The sequence below is a fragment of the Carassius carassius genome, chromosome 44, assembly GCF_963082965.1.
Source record: "Carassius carassius chromosome 44, fCarCar2.1, whole genome shotgun sequence".
Taxonomy (NCBI): Eukaryota; Metazoa; Chordata; class Actinopteri; order Cypriniformes; family Cyprinidae; genus Carassius; species Carassius carassius.
In genome coordinates, this window is record NC_081798.1 from 16,510,485 (window position 1) to 16,536,330 (window position 25,846).

At 36.7% G+C, this 25,846-nt stretch overlaps 2 protein-coding genes across 7 annotated transcripts in view; one reads left to right on the forward strand and one right to left on the reverse strand.

Moving 5' to 3' along the window:
• The first annotated feature begins 1,835 nt into the window (after nt 1-1,835).
• Nucleotides 1,836-4,827, forward strand: LOC132126603 (protein disulfide isomerase CRELD1). The gene is made up of 5 exons (XM_059537965.1): nt 1,836-2,044; nt 2,131-2,214; nt 2,534-2,629; nt 3,102-3,242; nt 3,453-4,827. The coding sequence occupies exons 1-5, from the start codon at nt 1,876-1,878 to the stop codon at nt 3,671-3,673; spliced, it is 711 nt and encodes a 236-aa protein (XP_059393948.1). The 5' UTR covers nt 1,836-1,875; the 3' UTR covers nt 3,674-4,827.
• Nucleotides 4,828-8,666: 3,839 nt separating this feature from the next.
• erc2 (ELKS/RAB6-interacting/CAST family member 2) overlaps nt 8,667-25,846 on the reverse strand; it is a 67,813-nt gene continuing 50,633 nt past the window's right edge. For 3 of the 6 annotated variants that reach the window (XM_059537580.1, XM_059537579.1, XM_059537576.1), the window contains 7 exons: nt 25,050-25,061; nt 24,193-24,313; nt 23,920-24,080; nt 23,633-23,780; nt 21,674-22,228; nt 20,065-20,257; nt 8,667-9,301 (listed from right to left, as the gene is read on the reverse strand). In XM_059537580.1, coding sequence (XP_059393563.1) covers nt 20,102-20,257; nt 21,674-22,228; nt 23,633-23,780; nt 23,920-24,080; nt 24,193-24,313; nt 25,050-25,061 — 1,153 coding nt within the window. In that variant the 3' untranslated portion in view covers nt 8,667-9,301; nt 20,065-20,101. Of the gene's footprint in view, nt 9,302-20,064; nt 20,258-20,350; nt 20,419-21,673; nt 22,229-23,632; nt 23,781-23,919; nt 24,081-24,192; nt 24,314-25,049; nt 25,062-25,846 lie in introns of those variants that run through there. The other 3 variants (XM_059537582.1, XM_059537578.1, XM_059537581.1) reach the window with 2 other exon arrangements.

Genomic DNA, 25,846 nt, shown 5'->3' on the forward strand with positions numbered 1-25,846 from the left:
TCTGGAAAGCATCTGCTGTGTACAAACATCTGAAACATATCTTTAAAGGGTTATTCCAACCCAAAATGAAAATGATGAAAATCATACTTTTCAGGACCTTAAGAGTGTAATTTACTTGGCAGTCTATGGGACGGACACAAGCCTCCCGGTGTTCATTCAAAATATCTTAAATTGTGTTCCGAAGACGAACAAAGGTTTTACGGGTTGGGAATGACATGTGGGTAAGTGATTAATGACTAATTTTTCATTTAGGGGCGGAGTATTCCTTCAAGATGACAGTTCTTCAGTTATTTAGATGCATTCTAAATCATAAACATCTTAAAGATCTCTAATAAACGTCTTTTTGACATCTGATAGAAAACGTCCTATGGACTTATTGCAGATGAGTAAACACTCTGAAAAATACATCTTACAGATATAAATGCTGACATCAAAGACGTCTTCAAGATTATGTATCTCTATCAGGGATATACAGACATTCACAACTAGGTTTGTCTGTTTGCTGGTTTTAAAAGGGTTTGGTGCACGCTTCAGCTGGTCAGACCTGCCAACCAGTAGAAGCGGGAGACCAAGTCCAGAAAACTATCAGACTTGAAGTGGACAGACAATTAGAGTCTATAAAAAGAAGCTGGGAGGGGGCAGCATAAAAATATCGTACACCAGACCCACTGCAGACTAAAAATATTTGCTGTTATTTGAGAAGCGCGGTGTCCTCAAGCTGCTGTTGCGCGGGTTTTGTGCGTCCATGACTGTGGCCCGAAATCTGCTATGAATCAGGTATCATGAATCTAAATAAGAATTCTTCCGCTTTAACTCGTTGTGTATTTTAAAAAGAAATAGCATTCTCGGTGTCATTACACAAGTTCCAGAATGAGCTGAAGCAGGTGGTAGCCTATGTGTTACATTTCTCGGCGCTGGAAGCCTGGAAACATTGTAGCTAATAACATACATATAAAGTGGATTTAAAACATTATAATATTTAGAGTAGGTAGCCTATAGGTCAAGTGTTGGTAAATGCGGTTCAATAGGACAAATTATCTTAACAACTTAGCGAGACTATGACGAAGACTTTCTCTTAATATTCACAGACCAGCCCATCACCACTGAAAGACTTCCATACTATGTCACCGGGACTTAATTAATGTTAATGAGTCAAACTGTACGTTTACCAGTCGATGATAGAATATTATGAAGCATGAAGCAAACCTTCTCCATAGTATTCTTTGTCATTTTTCCGTTAACTGCGCCCAGGCGGATCTGTTGGGTGTATAACTGCGTCCTGAATCCTAAAAGCGAAAACTAGACAATCCTCCTGGACCATCACTATCCCGTTTGTGAGTATTTCAAACATAAATTCCATGCTGGTCTTTTCAAATTTTTTGCATTCTGCGTGTTGATGTTTTAACGCATAACGGTTTAGCATGCATGGTAAATATGATTTAGGTCGCCCCTTTCGCCCCCTAACTTAAAGAAATACAATAAAAAAAAATCAACATTATACTCACACTGCAACTCCAAATGTCACTTGAAATAAAAACTTTTTGGAATTTCTTATAGTATTTTGACAATACAATTAATAGAGTTAAACTAACACGTGACAATAAACAAGAAAAAAAATACTATAAAGACTACAGTAATAACAACATGAAATTAGAACATTGAAAATCACTGAGAGTAATCATCATATATATATATATATATATATATATATATAAAACATAATATACTATAATATAAATAAAGTCTTTGTAAATGAAATTAATTGTAAATGGAATCAACTTTTTCTTCAAACAAATTCCTGATTTAAAATGTCATGTCACATGTCATTCTAACAGTAAACTTTTGGAAAGTGGGGGTTTGAAGCACGTCACCCTGATGTCACCCTCATGGAAGTTCTTCCTGTCTTCTGTGCTCTGTGTGGCCCTTTTTCATCTAATTTCGGGTCAGAGCTGCTCGGAGCACTGTAAAGCATGCGGGGGCCTAGAGAAAGACCAGTGCCTTCAGTGCCACACCGGATTCATCCTGCATGACAACCTGTGTGTGGGTGAGTGAGATGAACAGACTGTACGCTCCGTTCACCTCATGGTCTGTTTCACTCTGTAGTTTACTTCTGCACTCCTACACTGACAGATATCGATGAATGTGGTACTGATCTGGATCTGTGTCCCGACAACACATACTGCTCAAACACCCATGGCTCTTATGAATGCAAAGGTCAGTGTGGTTTATCATCAACACATGGATCATCAGAGTAACACATTTTACACTTGCACTTAATATGATTTGTGGTTTAATACAGAATAAAAGTTGTTAGTACACTTTAGTTTACAGTGTCCTTGATGCACATGCTATTATAATAACATCAAATTATGCATAATTACATGCAAGTAACCCAAACTCTAATCCTAAACCTAAGCATATAGTAAGTACATGTAGTTAATTAATATTACTTAGTAAATATATAATTGCACTGTAATAAGGACACCTTTAAATAAAGTGTAACCAAGTTGTTTTATGATTGGTCCTTTTCCAGGATGTGATAAGGCCTGTGTTGGTTGTATGGGTGCAGGACCTGCCCGCTGTAGGAAATGTGCTGCTGGTTACAGATCATCAGGCATGAGATGCATAGGTGAGTTGTAGTCTATATAACTATATACATGTATTTTCTTCAAAATATGGGTAGTAGTATAGAAAAAAGATAAGGATAAAGTTCCTTAATCTTGATTGCCATACTTTAATTAATGGCTGGACTAATTCATTTAAAATATATTATAGTTTCATTTGGGAATTTGCTGCTGCTGTATCAAGCTTGAAAACATACAAGAACAGAACATTAATCTTGTCTGTAATGGCACATATTAGTTCTTCTGCAATTGTACCATCTTGTGGCTACAAAGAGCATTTCCACCAAGAATGTTGAGAAGAACAACAACAAAAACTCGAGCTCATGATAATTTTTCAATACATATAATGTTATTTTAATTATTTAGTATTTTGCAACAAGACCGTCTATTTGTTCTATAATTGTAGCTGTCTGTGCATCTCATTTTTTAATTTGTCTCTGGGCCAGAAATCGCAGCTGTATTTAGTTTCTCCTGCAGATATAGACGAGTGCGCTGAGGAGGTGTTGGCCTGTCCTGGGGTCAGTATGTTCTGTGAAAACACAGAGGGCTCTTTTCACTGTCAGTGTGCGGTGGGTTACACACGCAGAGGCGACACCTGTGAGAGGAGCCAGACAACAGGTGAGTTTTATTCTCACAGACATGAAATAACACAGGTATAATCTGTGTATCATAGAGTCTGTCTTCATGGTATTTTGGTATTATTGAGTATTGATATATTAGCATTAAAGTTTTTTTTTTTCAGTCACATTTTTAAATCACATAATGTAACGCAAAATGCACTTGTGGATGTTTCTGAATTCACCAAAATCTTCCTGTCTCTCTCCTCAGCATCTGAAGAAAAGGGTCTTTTTGACGATATTCAGGAGGATGAGATTGAGGTCCTGCAGCAGATGTTCTTCGGTGTTGTGCTGTGTGCATTGGCCACGTTGGCGGCTAAAGGGGACTTGGTGTTCACCTCCATCTTTATGGGGGCAGTGGCAGCCATGGCTGGATACTGGCTCTCTGATAAAAGCGATCGATTGATAGATTCCATCTTGAAGGTGAGATAAATGTAAAGCTATCTGCAGTGCCACTTTCTACAAAGTCTACTATTTTTGAGCTGGGCCATTTCTTACACCATATGATGGTATGTTCACACACACAGCTCAAGGAAGCTGCTAGAAGCAACATTTTTGTGTGGTTTCAAAAATAATGCAATGAGCCACAATAGGCTGTCTATTACTGTGATTTTACTAATGCATGGCCTACAGTTGGCTTATTGCATTTATATAAAGGCAGCAACAGCAATATGTTCAAGAAGTATAATGAGCATGAACTGTTCATACCCCATATGGTTTTTAGTTTGACTAGCAATGTGATAACTTGGTGTATTCTTATTTCACTTACAAGTTGACTACTGCAAATTGGGAATCATTTGTTTTTGAGTATTAATTTGGGCACTGGCAACAAAATCCATCTGATGTCATTTTTTATTGTTGCCTTTACATTTTTAGTAGCCTCCAGGTATATATGTTGTAATAATGTATTTGTGAGTGTACATAATGTTTAAAAGTTTGGTTTGATAAGTTTTTTTAACATCTCTTCTGCTCATCAAGGCTTTATTTGATAAAAAATACAGTAAAAAAGGGGGCATATATTTTTACAATTTAGAAACTGATGTCTATATTGTAAAATGTAGTTTATTTTTATAATGAAAGTTTAATTTTCATCATTACTCCCAGTGTCACATGATCCTTCAGAAATCATTATATTATGCTGCTCAAGAAATATTTCTTATTATTAAAGTTAAAAATGTTTATAATTAATATTTGCATTTAAAAAATAAAAAATGTAATTTATATTTTTTGTGGAAAGTTGGTAGCATTTTTCCCAAGATTCTGTGTTTCATAGATAGTAAAAATAATAATAATAATACAAATAAATAAATAGAATTTAATTAAAAACAAACCAGCCAATATTTATAATTTACATTTTTGTCCTCTTTAATGTCTCTTTTGATCAATTTAAAGTGACTTAGCTAAATATTATTATTATTTTTTTTTTAATCTTAAAGAACCAAACTTTTGAACAGTTATGCATGTAACAGCAATGCACAGTGTATTTTTATGAGGACAAACACTCTTTGGACTTCGACTAATAAAGACTTTTATTTGTTTTTAAATGAAACAGAGCATATCTCAAAAAGAAAGTCACTTTTATTTAATGGATATAAACAAGCCGACTGACACTCAAGAATAGTTGGTGGTGGGGGGCTTGGGGGGGGGGGGGTACAACACATACAATAGCAAATATCATGGAGGATTGAACTTTAAAAACATCGAACATGACACAGATTTCACATTGAACGCCCCACTTGTGTCTGCTAGGCTCTCGCATCTCCAACTTTCTCCAACACACGCGCAGCATTCACACCCTGAAACAATCCTATTTGCATACACAGACACAATCATGCAAGCATATCCCACACTCTTTTAGCGTCTCAGATCTGCACCCCGAAAACATGCAAACGCTTTTATTTAGTTGCACGGGCAATCCACTGGCAGTGGGTGGGAAGATGTGGGTGAGGACACACCATTCTCAAACACATTACACCATCATGATGCCAATGCGTCTCATCCGTGACGACTGGTGCACCATGGGAAAATGAACCCCACATTCACACGGTATCATTCAGCATGCTGACACTCACATTGGATTTGTTTGCACTGCTGTACAGAAAAAGAACAGTAAACTAATTTCATGTACAAATCTTACAGTCGCAAACTGACATAATCAAAAAAGCATGAACCATAAAAAAAATAACATAAATATCTTAAAAAAGTAAAAACAATGTTTTTTTTTGTTTTCAAGAAGGATTATACTATTTCTTTTCTGCCATTTGTCACAGTGGTTTGTATCATCCAGAGGTTTGCATTTTTTTGACATCGTGAAATAAAATAAACAATGCAACTGGCACACAATAAATATAAATATAGAGAGAAATCTTCACCTTTATTCTCTTTATTTTGGGCCTTTGCTCACGCCAGAGGCCTTTTGACATATGTCATAGTTTTATAAACCCTACAGGGCTAAATCTTTTTTATATTTTTCACTATTCATAACTTCTGCGTAGAGATCCATTAGATCTTTAGTCTAATATTAGACTTCACCACAACCCAGAGTTGGCACATAATGTACATAGTCATGCATCATCACCACACAAGTCAACATTTCTCTTTCATACCCTTTGTTCTACTGTATATAATAGATCTCCCCAGGAGATCTGACTTACTCATTGTGACATGTTCATAATGACTTAAATCTTAACATTAAAGCCACTGTATGTGTATTATCTTTCACCTTGACTTTCTAAATTATCATTCTTCTGACTTCTAATAAGGCGAATGGCTTCTGTTTCCCCTCAAACATCTGCGAGTTTGTTAGATTGGTGAGATTGCTTTACGACATTACGACAGTTGTATACAGTGAATTACATTCACTTAACTGTAGGAGCTAAAAAGTCACAGAAATAACGCAGAACTACATCCAGTTAGCCTACTTTAAACTAGTTTCACGCCATTTCATTATAGATTAGGTACACAATGCACTTTCAATTTGAGGATTGGCAAAAAAAAGAAACATTTCTGAGCCCAAAGATACAAACTTATCAGAACAGAATCTTTTAAATGTGTTAATTCTGACATTATGTGAACACAGAACAGAAACTTATGCGATTCTTGAAATAATGTGAAGGTGGCTGAATAATGAGAAGGTGAAATGCAACATGGAAGCACAGACAGGTCATTTAACAGTCAGATCTTGGCTATATTTTAGGCTTTGCCAAAGTCCTAATGTGAACTCCACAACTACAGACAACAGCAGTGAAATGATACAAGACAATGGAAAACAACTGTTAACATATCCCAGCCACCTCAATACGTTCTTCCACTTTAAACTATGTTTATGCTTCTAAAAGGCATAGTCCACCCTAATATGGAAAGTGTCATTAACTCCCCCTCATGTCGTCCTAAACTTGTATGAGTTACTTTCTTTTGCTGAGCACAAAAGAAGATATGTTGAAGACTGTTGGTAAGTGAACAGTCATTGCCATTTCCATTGACTTCCATTATATGAAAATAATTTGAAAGAAATCCAGATCCAGGCACTCAGTAGGATGCAAAAATTAAAAAGGCATTATTGTTTAAAAGGGCTAAAGCATAAAACACCAAAAAACGGCCCACTGGCCTTCATCAGGGTGTTGGTAACAAACAAACAGAATCAAGCCATACTTATAGTTGCATTGATTTCAGGTTTGCCACTCTGGCACTTGCAACACAATTTCTTTGCCACTAGAGGCAATAGTTCAGATCATGTCTGATACCAGAGGTTAAACCAAACAGGACCAAATGAGACATCTCCAAGTGGAAGAACAGGAATGACACTACTGAAAAAAAGTATGATTCTTAATTAAGATGGTTCTAAAACAACATGAATAGTGTACAAAAATAGCAAAATGGGTCTATTGTATTCTTAATTAAGAATTATGATGTGTATCTATTTACCCTTGGAGTATATTGTGTGGAGTGATTCTGTTTGTTTGTTTGTTACCAACACCCTGATGAAGGCCAGAGGGCCGATACGCTTTGGTGTTTTATGCTTTAGCCCTTTTAAACAATAAAGGCTTTTAAATTTTTGCATCCTACTAAGTGCCTGGACCTGGATTTTTTCCAAATTCTTTTTCATGAACAGTTTACCCTTCCATGAGCACCAGAGGATACAAGGGATACCAGCAGCACTCCGGTTCCCCTTTGTTCAGACTTCCATTATATTTTTGACCATACAATGGAAGTCATACATACAGTTCAATGTCAGAACGCCAGCCCCTGTGTTAGAAGCAGCACATGCATGCATTGTGGTATTCTCATGAATGCACATTGAAGACTGACACGGAAGATAATTTTTGTTTTCTTTGCACAAAAAATCTATTCTCGTAGCTTCATAACATTTAGGGCGGAACCACTGATTACATGGACTATATTAACAATGTCCTTGCTACCTTTCTGAGCCTTTAACAGGTCAGTTGTGTTGCTGTTTATGGAAGGTCAGAAAGCTCCTGGATTTTATCATAAATATCTTAATTTGTGTTCTGAATATGAAAGAAAAACCTATGGGTTTGGAATGACATGAGGGTCGTTCATAAGTAATTAATCACAGAATTTTCATTTTTCGGTGAACTATTCCTTTAAGGTGTGTTTACAATAACAGTGATGAAATCCACCTCAGGTCACCAAAATAATAGTTTTTTTTTTTTTCAGATCTCATTGAAGTTTTATTTTATTATTATTTTTTTTTGTGAGGTGCAACATATTCTATACAACACTTTTTCTAGCTGAAGATCTAGTTTCTTGATTCCGCGTGTCCTGCAAAAGACCTTTTGAGTTCTTTTTTTTTTTTTGCATATACCCCAGTGCCAAGATCTTGTAATTGGAGCACTGTGAGGGCCAAACAGACAATGATAACACACACACGACTCAAACACACCGAGAAAAGAAAGAAACGTTTCCTTTGATTTCTGACACAATAGTCTGACCACAGTAGACCCACTTTATTTAGCTAGTATTTCTCTATCTATATATCTACTATCTATTTATAAATAGGCACTCACCACCATGTTGAGACATTACGAGAATTTGGCGGTAGCTCCGCCATTACCTGGTGGGATGGTTCATTAAAGGAGAAGGAAATTCCCTTTGTGGGACACGCAGGTTGGACTGGCCTTGTCAACAGACATCTTGACAAATTCATCAATGCTACGACCTGCAGCTGTAGCTTAGGAAAACTTCTCAATTGTCTTCTGAAAAACTTGCCACCATGGATTCATGGAGTGTTATAGATCAGTTGATGTCCGAAATAGTTTAGCCATAGCTGTCTCCATCTCTTTTGGGCCTGAGCACCAGTTGAAGCACCATTAGAAATGTTCCCTGTTGTAAGGGGTGGAGGTGCATAGGTGCATGAGAGCTTACATGCAGACCAAACTTGGTGTTTGGAGTGGAGCACAATTCTGGTTAGCATGATATATGTTATGTGCGTTATAATCGGTGAGACGAAATGAACTCTGAATAGAGTAGACTACCTCTGAGGTATACTAACTCTCTAAGGTCCAATATACACTAAAAACCAAAAATGGAGACTTAAATGTGTCCCATGAATATCATAGTGCATACTCAAACCTAAGTACATGAATGTATAGAGTAGCACATATAATAAAACCTAAAGAATTTAAGGCAGGCAACAGTTGGCCTTTAAGATTAAAATTGCTAATGCAGACGTGATCGTAAAAAAAGGATCAAAATGAAATTATTATCATGGTATTATATTACATTGTATTACATATAAAAAGCAGATAAATTAACAGAATCAAGGCTTGAATGGGTGCAGGCTGACTTGTTGCTTCATTGAAGAGGTGGAGCTATATGAGAGTGGGCGGGGCAGTCATGAGAAGGGGCAGGGCCAGCTGGATGCATGCACTGGTCACAAATGGAAACCAGGCAACTAGGAGCAGCTGCAGTATCTCATCTAGTGTTGACTGAGCATGGAGAGTCTTCAAGGCAATGTCTTGGACTGCAAGGACTGCACCAGGAAGCAACTATGTTTCTGTTCAGTCAAGACTTCCTCTCCATTTATTTATTTTTACTCATCTGAAAACAACAACAACATGGAGTAATTATTATAATTTAGAAAATGACTCATTTAGCATTAATATTACACCATGTCAATGTCAAAATGTGAGTGACTTTTTGACATTAATATTTAAAACACTAAAAGATGCCTTTCATTTAGAAATAAAACCCAGTGTTGAAGTTGCCATTTATGGTGTACCATGACACAAAGTATAATTGACAAAAAAGGTAACTTTATTAGATAGAAGAGGAATAATACTTGAGTGGAAAGCTTCAGATTCAGATTCAACTTTATTGTCATTGCACATGTGGGTTCAGTGTGGATGTGTGACCTAGTGTTATATTGGAAATTAGAGAAAATTAAATACTTGAAGGGATCTGTCCAACAATTGTATGAGACGTGACAATTTATGATCACATATTTTGAAAATATGAAGACCCCCCCCCCCGAGTCCTCAATCCCATATTTTTATTTCATTTTATATCAATTGATATTTTTATTTTTCTTAAATTGCCTATTCTTCTTATTGTTGTTGTTTTCGTAATTTTAAAAAAAATATATTTTGTCTGTTTAATTATTTCGGCGGTAAGGGTCGTCATGGGGGAAATGTTATAACATTGTTATATATGTTATATGTATATATATATATATATATATATATATATATATATATATATATATATATATATATATATATATACACACACACACAACAGTTCGTTCTTGTTCTCAAATCTGATTGGTTGAGAACCGTGAGATATCATACTGTTGTCGCTAAAGGAAAGCCCTTTTACAATCCTGTATCACTCTGCTTTTTTATAAATATATAAATGTATTTTGTTATGATAGGCTGATGACTTCTTTGATGGAAAAATATCAGTTGTTTAACTTATTAACTTATTCCGCCTTTGCAGAATACTAAAGGAATGAAATGGGGTGAAAGTAGAGGAATTTTTCCCGGATAGGCAAAGATTCTTGGACTCAGCTAAAATATTGATGAAGGAGACAGGGGAGTGTGGATTTACAGATCAAGAAATTTTCAAATTAAAGAAAATACTGCATAAAATCAAACTAAATATGCTTGATGAAGAATTTGAGATGGCTTGAATTTTTTCCCCTTTTGTCTTTCTTATCTTTGTTTGTTGTCCTGCACAGATGTTTTTTTCCCACTATAATGAGCAGAATTAAAATAGGTACTTTGAATTTAAATGGAGCAAGGGATGTTTATAAAAGGGCCACTCTTTTTCAATTGATAAAAATAAATAAAATTGATGTTATGATGATACAGGAAACTCATAGTGACTGTGCTAATGAAATTGAATCGAAGAAGGAGTGGAAAGGTGAAATTATATTGAGCCACAAAAGTGCGGTTAGTGGAGGAGTGGCTGTTCTTTTTCAGAAGAATTTTTTACCAATATCCTACGAAGTTGAAAATGTGGTGGATGGACATTTAATGATTTTAAAGGCACAGTTTGAGAAATTAAAATTAGTCTTTATTAACGTTTATGCTCCTACTTAAGGGGTAAATAGAGTGGCTCTATTAAATAAAATTTATATTTTATTGTCTAATTGTCGTACTGAAGATTACATGTTTATGGGTGGGGATTTTAATTGTACCGAAAATTACAATTTAGATCGAAATCATTCAGAGCCACATATGGCGTCACAGAGAGTGATTGTTAAGCTTAGTAATGCACATGACTTGTGCGATATTTGGAGAGCTTTGAATGGAAATGTGAAACAATATACTTGGGCTCAGACAAGAGAAAAGTCTATCTCATTGGCTAGGCTTTATAGATTTTATTGTTTTAAACACCAATTTAATATTGTTAAAGCTGTGATATAAAATCCGTAGGTTTTTCTGATCATTCCATTGTTAATGATTTTATTGCCAACATAAAGTCTAAAAGTGCATATTGGCACTTTAATATTTCTCTTCTTGAAGATCATGTTTTTAAGGAGGTTTTTGTGAGTTTTGGAAAACTTTTAAGGTTAAGAAGAAATGTTACACCTCAATTCAACAATGGTGGGACTGTGGTAAAACTCAAATACAGCAACTGTGCCAACAATACACATTCAATGTATCCCGTGTAGCAGATCTGACCCGAATCAGACAAATAAAAGAGTCGATCAGGACTGTGGTTGAAACATGAGCCAAATTCCTCAGGAAGGCAACCGGAGGTCATAAATCAGTTCTAGTGCCACAAGTCAGAAACAAGTTAACCAACCAACCATCCAACTCTTTCACAGAACAGCTTTCAACATTAACACCACTAAAACAATTATTGACAATTTCAATTCGGAGAAGAGATTGTCAAATCTGGGGCAAGTAACTGAAATGCAATGCAGGACATCACATGTAAACCCATGAGAGTACTACACAAGATCCTTGGATTGACTTCCCCCACCTAGCAGAACCAGACTGAAATTCCTAAGGGGGCCTTTTAACCTCTGGTCTCCACAGAAATCTTTGTCAGATAATGGCACAGAAAACTGTCTTTTCTACATATATATGGACCAAAATGAACTCAAAAAGACTTATAAATGAATATCAGTCCATAGCTTCACTCCATATTCATTTATATGTAACCCACACATTTGACTATCATGTTATAATCACTTATTGTGTTTGTCTTTTAATAACTATTGGATAGCTTAAGGATACATATTCATGTTTAGTGTGTACGTGTTCGAATCTGTTAGCTTGAAACAGTCATGACCATCAGTTATTTGTCAAATGTATCATATTCTTGTTATAGGAATCATGTTCAAAATTAGACCCTGCAAGAGTGGGAAAATTCGGACCACATGCTTGATAAGATAACATATGATTTATGATACCCCCGAGCCAAGACAATATCTAATTGGTAAAGACAACATTTGAGGTGTGGCCAACAGGCCAGTTTAAATACTTAGGACACCATAAAATCTTGCTTTTAGTTTTTAGCTATGCTTCTGCTATTAGTCATGCCTGCTTTTAGCTTTTAGCTTTGCTACTAGTCATACTTTTAGTCATAACTGTTCTTTGAGCGCGGTTCCAGCGTGCGTCGGCCTGCACGTCTGCTGCTACTTAGCCACGATGAGAAGAAACACCACCTAGTCTTGAGAGTTTGAGAGTTTCGTGTTCTGAGTTAAGTTTTGTAACGCCGGTCTCCGAGTCTGACCTCGACTGCCCGTTCAACTTCAACCAGCGCACACAACTCTGCATCGTCAGTCAACGCCCAACCACGTGCTTCCCAAGACGTCACTTCAGCAACTACTGAACTTCCAGCCAATCAGCGACATCGGGAAACCCCCTTTCAACGACAACACAGGGGACTCCCTTTACACAGGAGATGCAAGTAACTTTACCTCCAGACTGTGACCTTTACTGGTGTATCTAATATAATTTTAACCTCATTGAGGAACTCAATGCGAGGGCTAATTAAGTGATTGATGGTTGTTCATGTCTATGCAATTTAACGTCTCAGTGATCAGCCGTGAAACAGTGATTCTGTTCAAATTCCCTTTAAAATCTCAAATGATTCCCTTTGAGCTAAATTGACCTGTTTCCCTTACACCCGGGATAATGCAAGATCATTAGAAGAATTAGAGATTGAAATTGTGAAATTACAGAGTTTAGTAGATTCGACAAGGAATCAAAGATGGTTTGATGCTCTTAAATCCAAGAGAAGAGTAATGAATGATCTGTTAGGTATTCAAGCGCAGGGAGCGTTGATTCATTCACGCTTTCAAAGTGTTGTACAAATGGATTCCCCTACAAAGTATTTTTTCTGTTTAGAGAAAAAAAGTGGCCAAAGTAGGTATATTCATACCCTCCTTTCAGATAGTGGACAAGAACTCACAGTTTTGACTGAGATTAGAAAAAGGGCTAGGCTATTTTATGCCGATTTACATAAAAGTGAGGTCAAAGAAGAGGAAGATTTGAATAAAGTTTTTCTTGAAGACCTGCCTAAAGTTTCAAAAGGTGCGAACACTAAATTAAAGAGGCCTTTATCTAAAGGAGAACTTTATGCAGCTCTAAAAAGTATGGAAAATGGTAAAACACCTGGGATTGATGGTCTCCCGGTGGTCTTTTATAAAACTTTTTGGGGTGTGTTAGGAGATGATTTACTGGAAGTGTTTGATAATAGTCTAGCTAAAGATCATCTGCCGATAAGTTGCAGGAGGGCCGTCATTACGCTACTGCCGAAAAAAGGTGATCTAAGAGAGATTAAAAATTGGCAGCCTGTTTCACTATTATGTGCAGATTTTAAGATTCTCTCAAAGACTTTGGCGAATAGAGTTAGAGAAGTAATTGGGGATGTTATCCATGTTGATCAGACATACTGTATACCTAACAGATCTATATTTGATATTGTTTATTTGATTAAGAATATTTTTGAATTCTTTAGATCAGGAAAAAGCGTTCAATAGGGTTGAGCATGTTTACTTTTGGAATATGCTGGAAGGATTTGGTTTTGATAAATGCTTTATTGATATTATTAAAGTGTTTTACCAGGATATTGAAAGTGTTTTAAGGGTTAATGGTGGTTTGAGCGGGCCTTTTAAAATTTTACGTGGAATTAGACAGGGTTGTACTTTGTCAGGCATGTTATATGCTATGTCACCCAGCCAGCAATGACATGTGGGGCCCAGATGAGGGCTTCATGGGCGGCAAATGTGGGCCCCATTATGGGCTTGCACCCAGGAGCCATATTGGGGCAGGCCGTAGAATCCCATATGTAACAAAAGTTGGACCTGTAAGGGTACTGCATGGGTCTTAATTAACTGGTCTTAACTGGACTCAACCTATTGTTTTAGCCTTAATATATCGGCCTCCGCATTTGACGAAGGACTTTAAGGAAGAATTCACTGAGCTTGTTGGGGATTTAATTATTACCTACGATCGGATTTTATTGTTTGGTGATTTTAATGTACATCTATGCTGTGCTTCGGATCACTTAGCATCAGAGTTTTTGAATATCATTGATTCTTTTAATCTGATGCAGTGGGTTAAAGAACCCACACACAACCGTGGTCATATGTTGGACTTAATATTGTCTTTTGGACTCTCAATAACTGATACGGAAGTGATTGAACTACCCATCTCTGATCATTTTCCTATCATATTTAAAATGGCTCTTCCAGCTATGCCTTACATGACTGTCTCTGACTTAAAACAGGTTAGAGTGTATTCACCGCGATTTTGCGAGGCTTTCACTGAACGTTATAATGAAATCACTTCCTCAGTGTCCTATGAATCCTTATTATTAGATCTAGATGTTGAGCAACATCTTGAATCCCTAAACACTGTATGGTTGGAGATTTTAAATGCTGTTGCACCCTATAGGTTGCTAAAGCCGCAACATAAAGCTGAGCCTTGGTTAGATCAAAATATCCGCTCCCTGAGACAATTATGTAGGAAAGCAGAAAGAAAATGGAAGAAAGACAAACTTCAAATATCCTTTACCATACTTAAAGAATGTTTATGGACATATCAGAGTGCAGTTAAGAAGGCCAAGTCTCTTTATTTTTCTAATCTGATCGAGGAGCATCATCAAAGTCCTAGAGTTCTTTTTTCGATTTCAGTATTACATCCCCCTGTACAGACGTTCCGTAATCCTACTAAAGCATTATGTGAAAATTTTCTAAATTACTTCGAGACAAAAATTATAAATCTAAGAGTTCAAATACAAGACACCAGTGACGATAAATTGACTTCAATGACTCAATTGGCTTCTTGGACTACTTTTAATTCTATTTCATTAGACTCATTAAAAGAAATAGTTTTAAAAATAAAAACCTCTAGTCCCCTTGACACTATGCACCCCCTCTATCTGAAGTTATTAATTGATATTGTAGGACCTGGCCTTGTAACTTTACTTAATAAATGCTTGCAGTCAGGGATTATCCCTGATAGTTTAAAAAGGGCCAATGTGACTCCAGTGCTAAAGAAACCCACACTTGATACATCTATCCTAGCAAATTTTCGCCCTGTGTCTGTCCTTCCGTTTATTTCTAAGGTGTTGGAAAAAATTGTCTCTCTGCAACTTCAGTCTTTCCTATCCACAAATCATATATATGAGATCTTTCAATCAGGCTTCAAATCATTACATAGTACTGAAACGGCCCTTATTAGAGTCTTAAATGACATCTTAATGATTACTGATTCGGGAGCTTCTGTCATTTTAATTATGCTGGATTTGTCTTCAGCTTTTGATACTGTTGATCACGGAATTCTCATCTCCCGCCTGGAGTCCTATGTGGGTTTAGGCGGGGTAGTGTTAAACTGGTTTAAATCTTTCCTAACAAACAGAACTTTTTCTGTTAAAATTGGAAATTTTACTTCATCATTACGCAAGCTATCCTGTGGCGTACCACAAGGATCTGTTCTTGCACCCACTCTGTTTTCTTTATATTTACTTCCCTTGGGATCCATCTTCAGGAAACATAATGTAGCCTTCCATTGTTACGCTGATGACATGCAAATTTATCTTCCTTTGACAAGCGGTAATGAGAATGCTGTTAGTAACTTATCAGCGTGTTTGAATGATGTAAAGGCATGGCTCTCAAAAAATTTTCTTTTTTTGAACTCAGATAAATCGGAAGCTATTGTTTTCTGCCCTACCGAGCAAAGAAGGAAATATTTACCTAACCTTGATCTTTTAAATTTCACTATCTCAGCAAAGGTTCGGAATTTAGGTGTGGTAATAGACAACAACTTACAATTTGATAGGCAAATTGCCTCGGTAGTGGGCTCTAGTTTCTTTCATCTACGCTCTTTTTCCAAAATTAAATCTTTCCTATCCAGTGATTCTCTTGAAGTTGCTATTCATGCCTTTATAACATCCATGCTAGATTATTGCAACTCTCTTTATTATGGCATTTCCAAGAATCAAATCTCGAGATTACAAGTTGTTCAGAATGCAGCAGCACGCTTTTTGAAAGGTGGCAAAAAATTTGATCATGTGACACCTCTTTTGAGATCCCTTCACTGGTTACCTGTCCAATATAGAATCGACTATAAAATTTTATTATTAGTCTATAAATCCTTAAATAATCTTGCACCATCGTATTTATCGGATTTACTCCACCCATAAACTTCAAAGCGAGAACTGAGATCAGGAAACAAATCCCTCCTTCGTATTCCTAGAACCCGCTTGAAAAAAAGGGGAAATAGAGCTTTTGAAGTGGTGGGCCCCACTTTATGGAATAATCGTCCTATTCATCTTAAAATGGCTTCCACTTTATCAGAGTTTAAAACAGCTCTAAAAACATGTTTGTTTGGAGTGGCTTTCAATGTGTAATTTACTTGAACTTATCTTTTTATGCGCTTTAATTGATTGTTGATAGTGACATTGTTGGTACATTATGTATTTTATCGTGATTACTTTTAATGTGTATTTACTTGAACTAACTTTTAATGCACTATATTTGATTGCTGATAGTGACGTAGCTGGTTAGTATGTATTTTGTCGTGATTACTGTACAGCACTTTGGTCGGCTAAAAACCGGAAGTAAATGTGCTCTAGAAATAAACAAACTTGAACTTGAACTTAATTGGGCAATTCATGTCAGACACATTTGGGCCCCACCTGCCCAAATGGGTATAAAGTGGGTTTGCACCCAGGATCCAGCCGTGGATGACCAGATGGGCTTTAAAAGGGATCTATAAGGGTGTTATGTGGGATCTTAACTGGGCAATTCATGACCGACCCATTTCGGCCCCACCTGCTTTAAGGGCGTTTAAAATGGGCTTGCACCCGGGATCCACACGGGGGCCAGCCGTGGATGCCAAGATGGGTTTTAAGTGGGACCTTTAAGGGTCTTATGTGGGTCTTAACTGGGCTATTAATGGCAGACCCATTTGGGCCCTACCTGCCTAAAGGGGTTTAAAGTGGGATTGCACCAGGATTCAACCGTGAATGCCCCTATGGGCTTAAAGTGGGCTCTTTAAGGATCTTTAAACCGATACCGATATTTACCGATATTGAATTTTAAAGCCAGTATCGGCCGATAATTTCGAGCATCCCTAGTTGTCTAAATATGTGTTTCTGCCCCAAGGGACAGGTGTCTGGGACTGGACTATTATTTGAAGTGTTACGGTAGGCCTGCAACCTTTCTGAGAGTCCACTAATCAGCAAAATTCAACACAGCGTAAACTTTGACCTATTTTGATGTTTTTTACATTTTTGGGAAGTTACATTTTTCATTTTCTGCACGACTAACAAAAATGACTGATGGATTGTTTTGGCAAAAGATCTACATGTATGCAATGTTTGTTCTTTGGTGACTGGCGTGACTTGAAATGTATTGAGTAACAATTACTCAATCTCAACATGCTTGATTAGCCTACATGTAGAGTAACTAAAAATTGCACAGTAAGTAATTACATTACTCAATAGGCCTACATAATTACTTTGCACCTCTGCCATGCAGGACCCATGTGTTCCCAGTTCAAATCCAACTTAGCACATAAATATGCCATGCAGGACCCATATATGCGTTCCCAGATCAAACCCATCCGGCCATCCCCACTAAGCCCATAAGTATGCCATGCAGGACCCATATATGTGTTCCCAGTTCAAACCCATGGCCACTTGGCCCATAAATGCACCATGCAGGACCCATATATGTGTTCCCAGTTCAAACCCATGGCCACTTGGCCCATAAATATGCCATGCAGGACCCATATATATGTTCCCAGTTCAAACCCATGCCCAGTTGGCCTATGTCTGTCCCTTATGGGGCCCATGTAATCAGCTCATATGGGCTTCCTATGTGGGACTCATACTACAAAACCTACATGGGACTCGCTGATTTCACCCAGCCAAAGCCCATGCCCACACAGTAACCATGGAACCCATACTTAACCCATCTGGGCCCCACATGTCATTGAACCTCTTTTAGTAAGGATAAGAAATAAAATTGAGGGGTTTTGCCCTCAATTGGGATTTGGGATTTGCCTTTTTCTGGAATATCCTTTAAATTATGTGCCTATGCAGATGATATTGTTGTTTTAATAAAGTGCCAAAAAGATTTAGAAGTTTTACAGTCAATAATTAAAGATTTTAGTTGCTAAAATAAATTGGACAAAAAGTGAGGCAGCTGCATTTGGAAATTGGGAAAAAGGTTTACCCACATTACCTGGTGGGTTATTATGGAATAAAAAAGGTTTTAAATACCTTGGAGTTTATTTAGGTAACAGTGAAATGTTGCAAAAAAACTGGGAAGGTTCTTTGGAGAAAGTGCAAGGTCGACTTGAAAAATGGAGGTGGCTCCTTCCGAAACTGTCTTACAGAGGAAGAACTTTAATAATAAATAATTTAGTAGCTTCTGCTTTGTGGCATCGGCTGGCTTGTGTTGACCCCCCTGCTGTTTTTTTTTGGAAAACTGCAGTCAATTCTGGTTAATTTCTTTTGGGACAAACTGCATTGGACTCCACAAAGTGTGCTGTTCCTTCAAAAGGAAGAAGGAGGACAAGGACTAGTTCACCTGGCTAGTAGAGGTGCAACGTTTCATCTTCAATATATCCAAAGATATTTAACTGGACCAAAAAACCTTGTTTGGAGAGAGGTAACCAGCACAATTTTAAAGCAGGCTGGAGGACTAGGATTGGATTCTACGTTGTTTTTAATGGACTGCAATAAAGTGCCAGTAAATGGATTACCTCCTTTTTATAAAGGACTTTTTAAAGTCTGGAGCTTCTTTATAAAGCAGAGGTTGGAAACAAATGATTCACTCTTTTGGTTATTAGAAGAGCCTTTAATAGGCGGAGCTCATTTTGATGTGTCTTGTGAAACCATACCTGGAATAAGTTACATGTTGAGGGATAAAAAAGTTATAAAGTTAAAACAACTTGTTGATATTAGTGGAGTTGATTTTAATAATGTTAAAGAGTTAGCCTCACATGTGGGTATGGTTTCTCTTCGAAAAATCAATGTGTTTGTGTTTTTAAATTTGGAGAAGAGTTCTCTTTTAAGAGTTTTATTTTTGGACCGAAGTATTACTTTTCAATCAGAAAGAAAAGTCAGCTTTTAAATTTTTTGGTGAGTCAAGCTAAACTGGCCATTTATCTTAGTAGGAAGAATAAGATTGAAAGTAAAGCAGGACCAGAAGTACTATTAATGTTTAAATAATTTGTGAAGGCAAGAATTTTAGTTGACTTTAAATTTTATAAAGCTATGAATAATTGTAAGTTTTTTCTGGATCAGTGGTGCTATAATGAGACACTCTGTACACCTAATCTTTATACCATCATTGGAATGATCATTGTGTTTTAGTATAGCCTAATAGTTTTGTTCCGTCACTGCTGTCATGTGAATACTATACTATGCTGTTAATATTTTATAAAAATGTGTGTAAATTTCTTTTTTGGATGATGTATAAGTGAATAAATATAGTTATGTTGAAAATAAAAAAAAATCTCTCTCTCTCTCTCAGATGTATTGCTGCATTGTTTCTCTCTTATAACATCATTATTTCTCACTAATAGCCTAACTGAAGCAGCACATGCCCTTGATACGAATTCTAAAGTTGACGCATGTTAAACACAAAAGAGGGTTTATAACATTCTTTACTGTCACTTGAATAAAAGTATTCATTTCTTTAAAAACATAATGTCACTTTCTATCAATAGAATGTTGCTGAATATATTAATTCCTTCATATTATATTAATATATTCATTATATTTATATCACTTAATATTATTCTTAATGTTAATATTAATGTTATTTACCACAATGGTACTGTATGATATGAAAACTGTAAATTAAATAGTAAACTGATAGTATTTACCTGCTCAGGTGGCCATCTCCAGCTTTGACCCTCCCACTCAAACTAATGCTCTGCCTCTTTCCTTAATGCATGGAAAAAAATGGGGCCCCATCCAAAATAATGAATCTGATTGCAGGTAAAGACTGGCCAAGTGAACAATGTAGAATTTCATCTGTATGGCATGGCTGTGCTCCTCCTTTAGTGACTGAATTGTCTGAAAACATAAAACAAATTGTTTGGCAAAGAGCTTTTATCCACAAAATCTCATTTTAAACCAGACAACTGACATCAGACATCAAGATCTCACCCCCAAAAAACAACAACATCATAGCTTTGGTTTGGAAATAGTTATGCCCAAATTCCTTCTTCATCATCCTTTGTGCCCAAAATATACCCAGATGTCCAGAGGTCAGCATGAAATGAGGAGAATTCAATGAGTTAAAGGTGAAAGAGCAGGTTGTTTAGATTAGGAGATTTAGAGATTGCATTACAGTAAGAGACAGGTAGATTACACAGAGGTCAATCACCTGCTGAAAACACCAGCCATATATTGTGATTTGATTTTAATCAATGTTGTTATCTTTAACCAAAACTAAAACTATTTAAAATAAAATAAAATTAATTAAGATTTAAACAACAGATGAAAACCCCTAAAAAAACAACTAAAAGAAAATTAGAAATGTTAAGTCACAACTAACTGAAATACATTTGCTTACAGTATGTTGAACTACTAAAATTACAAAAAAATTAAATTTATTTTACTAAAAAAAAATAATTTTAAAAAATCCCATAACAAAATTGTTCAAATTTACACTATAATTAAAAATGAAACCTGAAAATATAAAAAATAAAGCTAATTAAAAATATTAACAAATACTACAATAGTATATAAATAATACTAAACATAATAGATATACAATAGATATAAAACTATATACAATAGTTACTGAATCAATATTTTAGATCCTTGCAATGTTATGTATCAATTTGATTTTATAGATAAATTATTTCAATAAAATGAATTAATTTCGCCTTCTGTTGTAGGTCTCAAATCATATTTGCATGCAAAAACAATGCCAGTGACCATTGCTGACATCAAACTCTCTGATGTTTTAATGCAATGTATCATATTATATTATTATGCATATAATCATATTATATGTATCTTAGTATATAATCGTGGTTGGCCAGGTCCACTGGTCTGTGCTGGTTAGTGCTGGTTTATTTGGTGGATAAAGGCTGACCAAGTTGGTAAAACATGGCTTTGCTGATTAAAAAATCTGTGATTAAGCCTGGCAGGAAACAACCAGCAACCAGCAGCCAAAACAACACATGAATCTGGTCTTTTCAACACACGCTTTCTAATTTTTCAATGACAGAAAGATGTATTCAAAATGTATAATTTAACTTACAAAACAAAACAGGCACTAGTTATGGAAATCAGCATCCTAAAATTAGTAAGAAGCAATTATTGCATTCTATGTGATGCAGATTAGATAAGAAATATTGCAAAGGTTAAGTTCATATGATGAACAGCAGGAAGTAGGAAAAACGAATATACACTAATTTAGATGAATTAATTAAAGGTGCAGACACAAAATTCATATTAAAGTGAAGAGACCATAAAAACCTGGTCTGGAGCGGGTCGGTGTCCGGGATGCGGGGGTCCACGGCCTGAACTCCGATGGTGTGGTGGAGGGTGTCGAGGGTGTGGGCCCTGTGGGCCGGGGTGCGGGGGGTGATGGGGGTGCTGCTGTGGGTGTGGCATGGGCTGAGGGTGGGGGCCCTGCTGAGGCGGAGGGCCGTGGGGATGCTGCTGCGGAGGGACCCCAGGATGAGGGTGTTGAGAATGGGGTGGCTGGGGTCTAGGTGGGTGCTGGTGTGGGCCAGGTGGTTGCGGGTGTTGGGGTTGTTGAGGGTGTTGAGGGTGTTGTGGGTGGGGATATTGAGGCTGGGGCAGCTGCTGCGGGTGTTGAGGGTGGTGGGGAGGAGGCTGTGGGTGTTGGGGATAGGGCGCGTGTGGGTAAGGAGGCTGGTGGGGGTGTTGGGGATGAGGGTACGGCGGTTGGGGTTGGGGTTGGGGTTGAGGATGAATTGGTTGAGGTTGCATGTGGGGAGGTGGAGCGTGAGGGTGGTAATGGTCATCCTCGTAGTTGTCAGTGATAAGTTTCATCCTGCTCTGTGTCTAAAATGGATAAAAAAAAGTTAGTAAGAAACAAGCAGCATATTTTTGATACATGGTTTGAGATCATCAAACATCTCTAAATGGCTTGTACAAATGTAATCAGTTTGCTTTTACTCAATTTCTAGGAGTTAATAAAGCCAGAAAACAAAGCTGAGTTCACAAGGTATCAGGTGGCTACATGCCTCAGGGGAAGTACAAGAGATTTTCTAATACTTTCTCTGACTCATTCTTTCAAAGCTGTAAGCTGATATGACCACATTTTGGGAAGAACATCCTTCTGAAGCTGAAAATAGGAATGCACAATAATGTATATAGACACCTTTTTTCAGTTTATTGGCTGATATTGAATATTTAATTACTTCTGGCTATTTTAACTCTTTCCCTGCCAGCATTTAAAAAAAAAGGTTGCCAGCCACCACCAGCGATTTTGATGATTCTCACTAAAATTTGATAGCCTACAGTATATTTAGCTGTATGAATTGAATATGAAATACACCAAAATAAAGCCTGTACTTTTAAACAACAAAGAAAAATCAGTTTTCTTTTAGTTTAAAGCATTCTTTTTTTAATCAAGAATTGGATATAGGTAGGTTTCATAAAAATGTATAATTTTGAGCAAAAAAAAAAAAAAGAAAATCAAATTTTTTATCAAAAACTACATCTGGATAATATTCAGTAGGATTATCAAAGCAAAAATCCAGTAAATCGCTTCCATCAACCCCTCCAAAGCTTCCACAGCCATATACCACTTCCTGGATCATCATTTTACTCTGTAACATTATGCAGTTTTCATATATAAGCTGTCTATTGCTGATGATCGCATTTTTTTTATTATGCATCTGTAAGAAATTGCTAGTTTTTCCATCCTGTTCACGTGTGTTTTTTGTTCAGGAGGTTTTGTACTCGTTGTGTCTATAAAATAATAATTATGATTTTGTTATTGTCATTAAATAAAAATATATTAAATGTAAAATTAATATATATATATATATATATATATATATATATATATATATATATATATATATATATAGCAATAAAACTACTGTATTGTAAAATAATTAAATATTTTATTGTAAAATGTAAAATTACAATACTAATATTTGTTTTGAAAATTTATATTTTTTCTTTCATTCATAACAATTTAGTGGCATGATCCCTAAATTCACTTGTAACATACAAAATACTTACTTTTTACTCATTTTGATTGTTTTATGACCTTTTTGAAAACCAAAATCATACAGCTCTACAATATTGTCCATTTAACATTTATTGGCCACAAGATAATAATTACCGACTTGGCCAGAATTTGTCACGCCTATGAAAAATTAATCATATCTTCACTCTAAACTATCTTAATTCTAGGTGTCATTAAATGGGTTTCTGAGTACAGAAATCGACGACCTGTTGTTTGAGTTGATGCATTAGTCTGTCCTTCTCTCTTTTCAGGGCCAACACTTCCTCTTGTGTCTTCTTCTTATTGGAGGAGGACAGTTCCAGCAAAGCGATGTTAGCATCCTTCTCACTGATAGCAGCGAGCAGAGCCTGTTGTCTGAGGAGAACAAACCGTTTAAGATACTGTATGCATGCATGATGTACACTGAGCAGCTTTCAACACCACCAACAACAACAAAAAACATGATAGGCATCAAATATTTATGAAGAAACAGTCTGACTGCATGGATTCTTACTTCATCTCCAAGATCTCCTCGAGCTGTTTTCTGCGCTCCTGTCGGAGGTTGGTCAGATGGCCGTCTCTCTCAGACAGAGACTGTTGGGTGGAGGACAGACGCTGCTTAGTGGCTTCCAGCTCCTGCCTCGTCTTCTCCAAAACATTCATCAACTCCTCCATCTGTCAAAGAAAGAAAAATGTGTGCAAGAAAATCAAGAGAAACCTTTTTTGTTTTTCTTGTTTTCTCTTGATTTAAGACTAAAATTGAAGCCATTAAATAAAAACAACACACCTTTGGGTTGTCCATTGGATTATCCTTCCGTTGGTCTTGCAAGATATTCCCAGGGCCTTTCTTGTCCATCTGAGGACCAAGCTTGATGCCTGGGCCCTTTTTATTTTGATCCTTGGTTTGCCTTAGAACGCAAAGAGAGTGTCACCTGAATTGCTACATTTGATATCAATCACAAAACCCTATTCAAACAAACATGATACAATGATCGAAATAAATTATTATAGCATATTTTTTGTCCTTGTCCAGTACAAATCATTTTCTTAAATTAACATACATTTACCTAAGAAGCAATTGTCATAAGGTATTAAAGGACTAGTCCACCCAAAAATCTAAATTCTGATATCATTTGCTCACCCTTATGTCCTATGTCTATGTACTTCTTTCGTCTGTGGATTGGAGTAAGAAAAATAAACTTAATTCAAAGGGAAAACAAGATTAGCTTTCTTACCCCATTTGTAGATTTTTTTTTTCCATGACTTTATGTCATTTTGCTTCTCAAGTACTGTAAATGTACCTTGATTTAAGAATACTTGAAAAATTGCTTGAGATTTCAATGCATCCACTCCAAAGTGACTTTATTATTATATATAAAATTTATTATATAATGCAATGACATTCTGACTTCTTAAAATGTGTTTTAAGTGTCCAAATACATTTTGGGGTCACTGTATGTGTGATTATTAAATTCAAACAACAACAACACAACATCACCATGAAATATCATAACAGTGACAACAACACACTAGAAGCAAATATGAGGGAAAATACAGTTATTTCTCTAACATCACACAAACAAAACACGCTTGGTTATTGCTCATAATGGAGGGTGAACAACACCTGAGGAACAACCAACTTACCTAGGAGCAAGACTGGTGGAGGAGAAAGAGGAGGAAGGAAGGATGCAGGAAGGACAGGAATGTAAAGGAAGAGAAGCCAGAACACAGCAAATAGGAAGGAAAGGAGAAATAAAACTTTAGAATTCTTCGAAAACAAAGCAGAAAACAGAAGGAAAGAGTCAAGTGAGAAACTAGGAGCGGTTTAGAACGGCTCCTGAGGTCAGCAAGGCAGGATGCATGACTCTATCATCTCAAATAATCACCGTCAGTGGATATGCCACTGAGTCCAGATCTGCAAGGGCTCCGTGAGAGAACCAACATGCAGCAGTACAACCAGCCGAGCTGCAGTGAGGGATCGCACAGGGTGGCAAACAGGGCAAGAGCGATCAGGCATGAGGGTGCACACCTACTTGAGGAACACTAAACCCTACCTAAAGCACCCAGCTCATTCACAGAGCAAAACAGGGCCTGAAATGCTGCAGAACGACATGCAGAGGGCTGATTTGAGGGGAATTTCGCAAGGCTGAGGTGGGAGGAGATGGAGAGGATCATTGAGAAGATTGAGAGGGAAGGGAGGAGAGATTGTGTTAGGAAGCAGAAAGATGACTGGTCAAGAGGTTCAGCATGTGAGATGGGTGTTCAAAGGTCAGGAAACGAGGCTCAGCTCATTGTCAGCAACACCAAGCAGCAAGCGCAGAGATCACAGAAGCATGTAACCTCATTTAAGCAGGGTACAATAAAATACACCAAGGCTGCTAAAAATAGCATTAGTTCGCAGATCTATGTGAAAACAACTGTATAATTGAGTGTAATTAAGA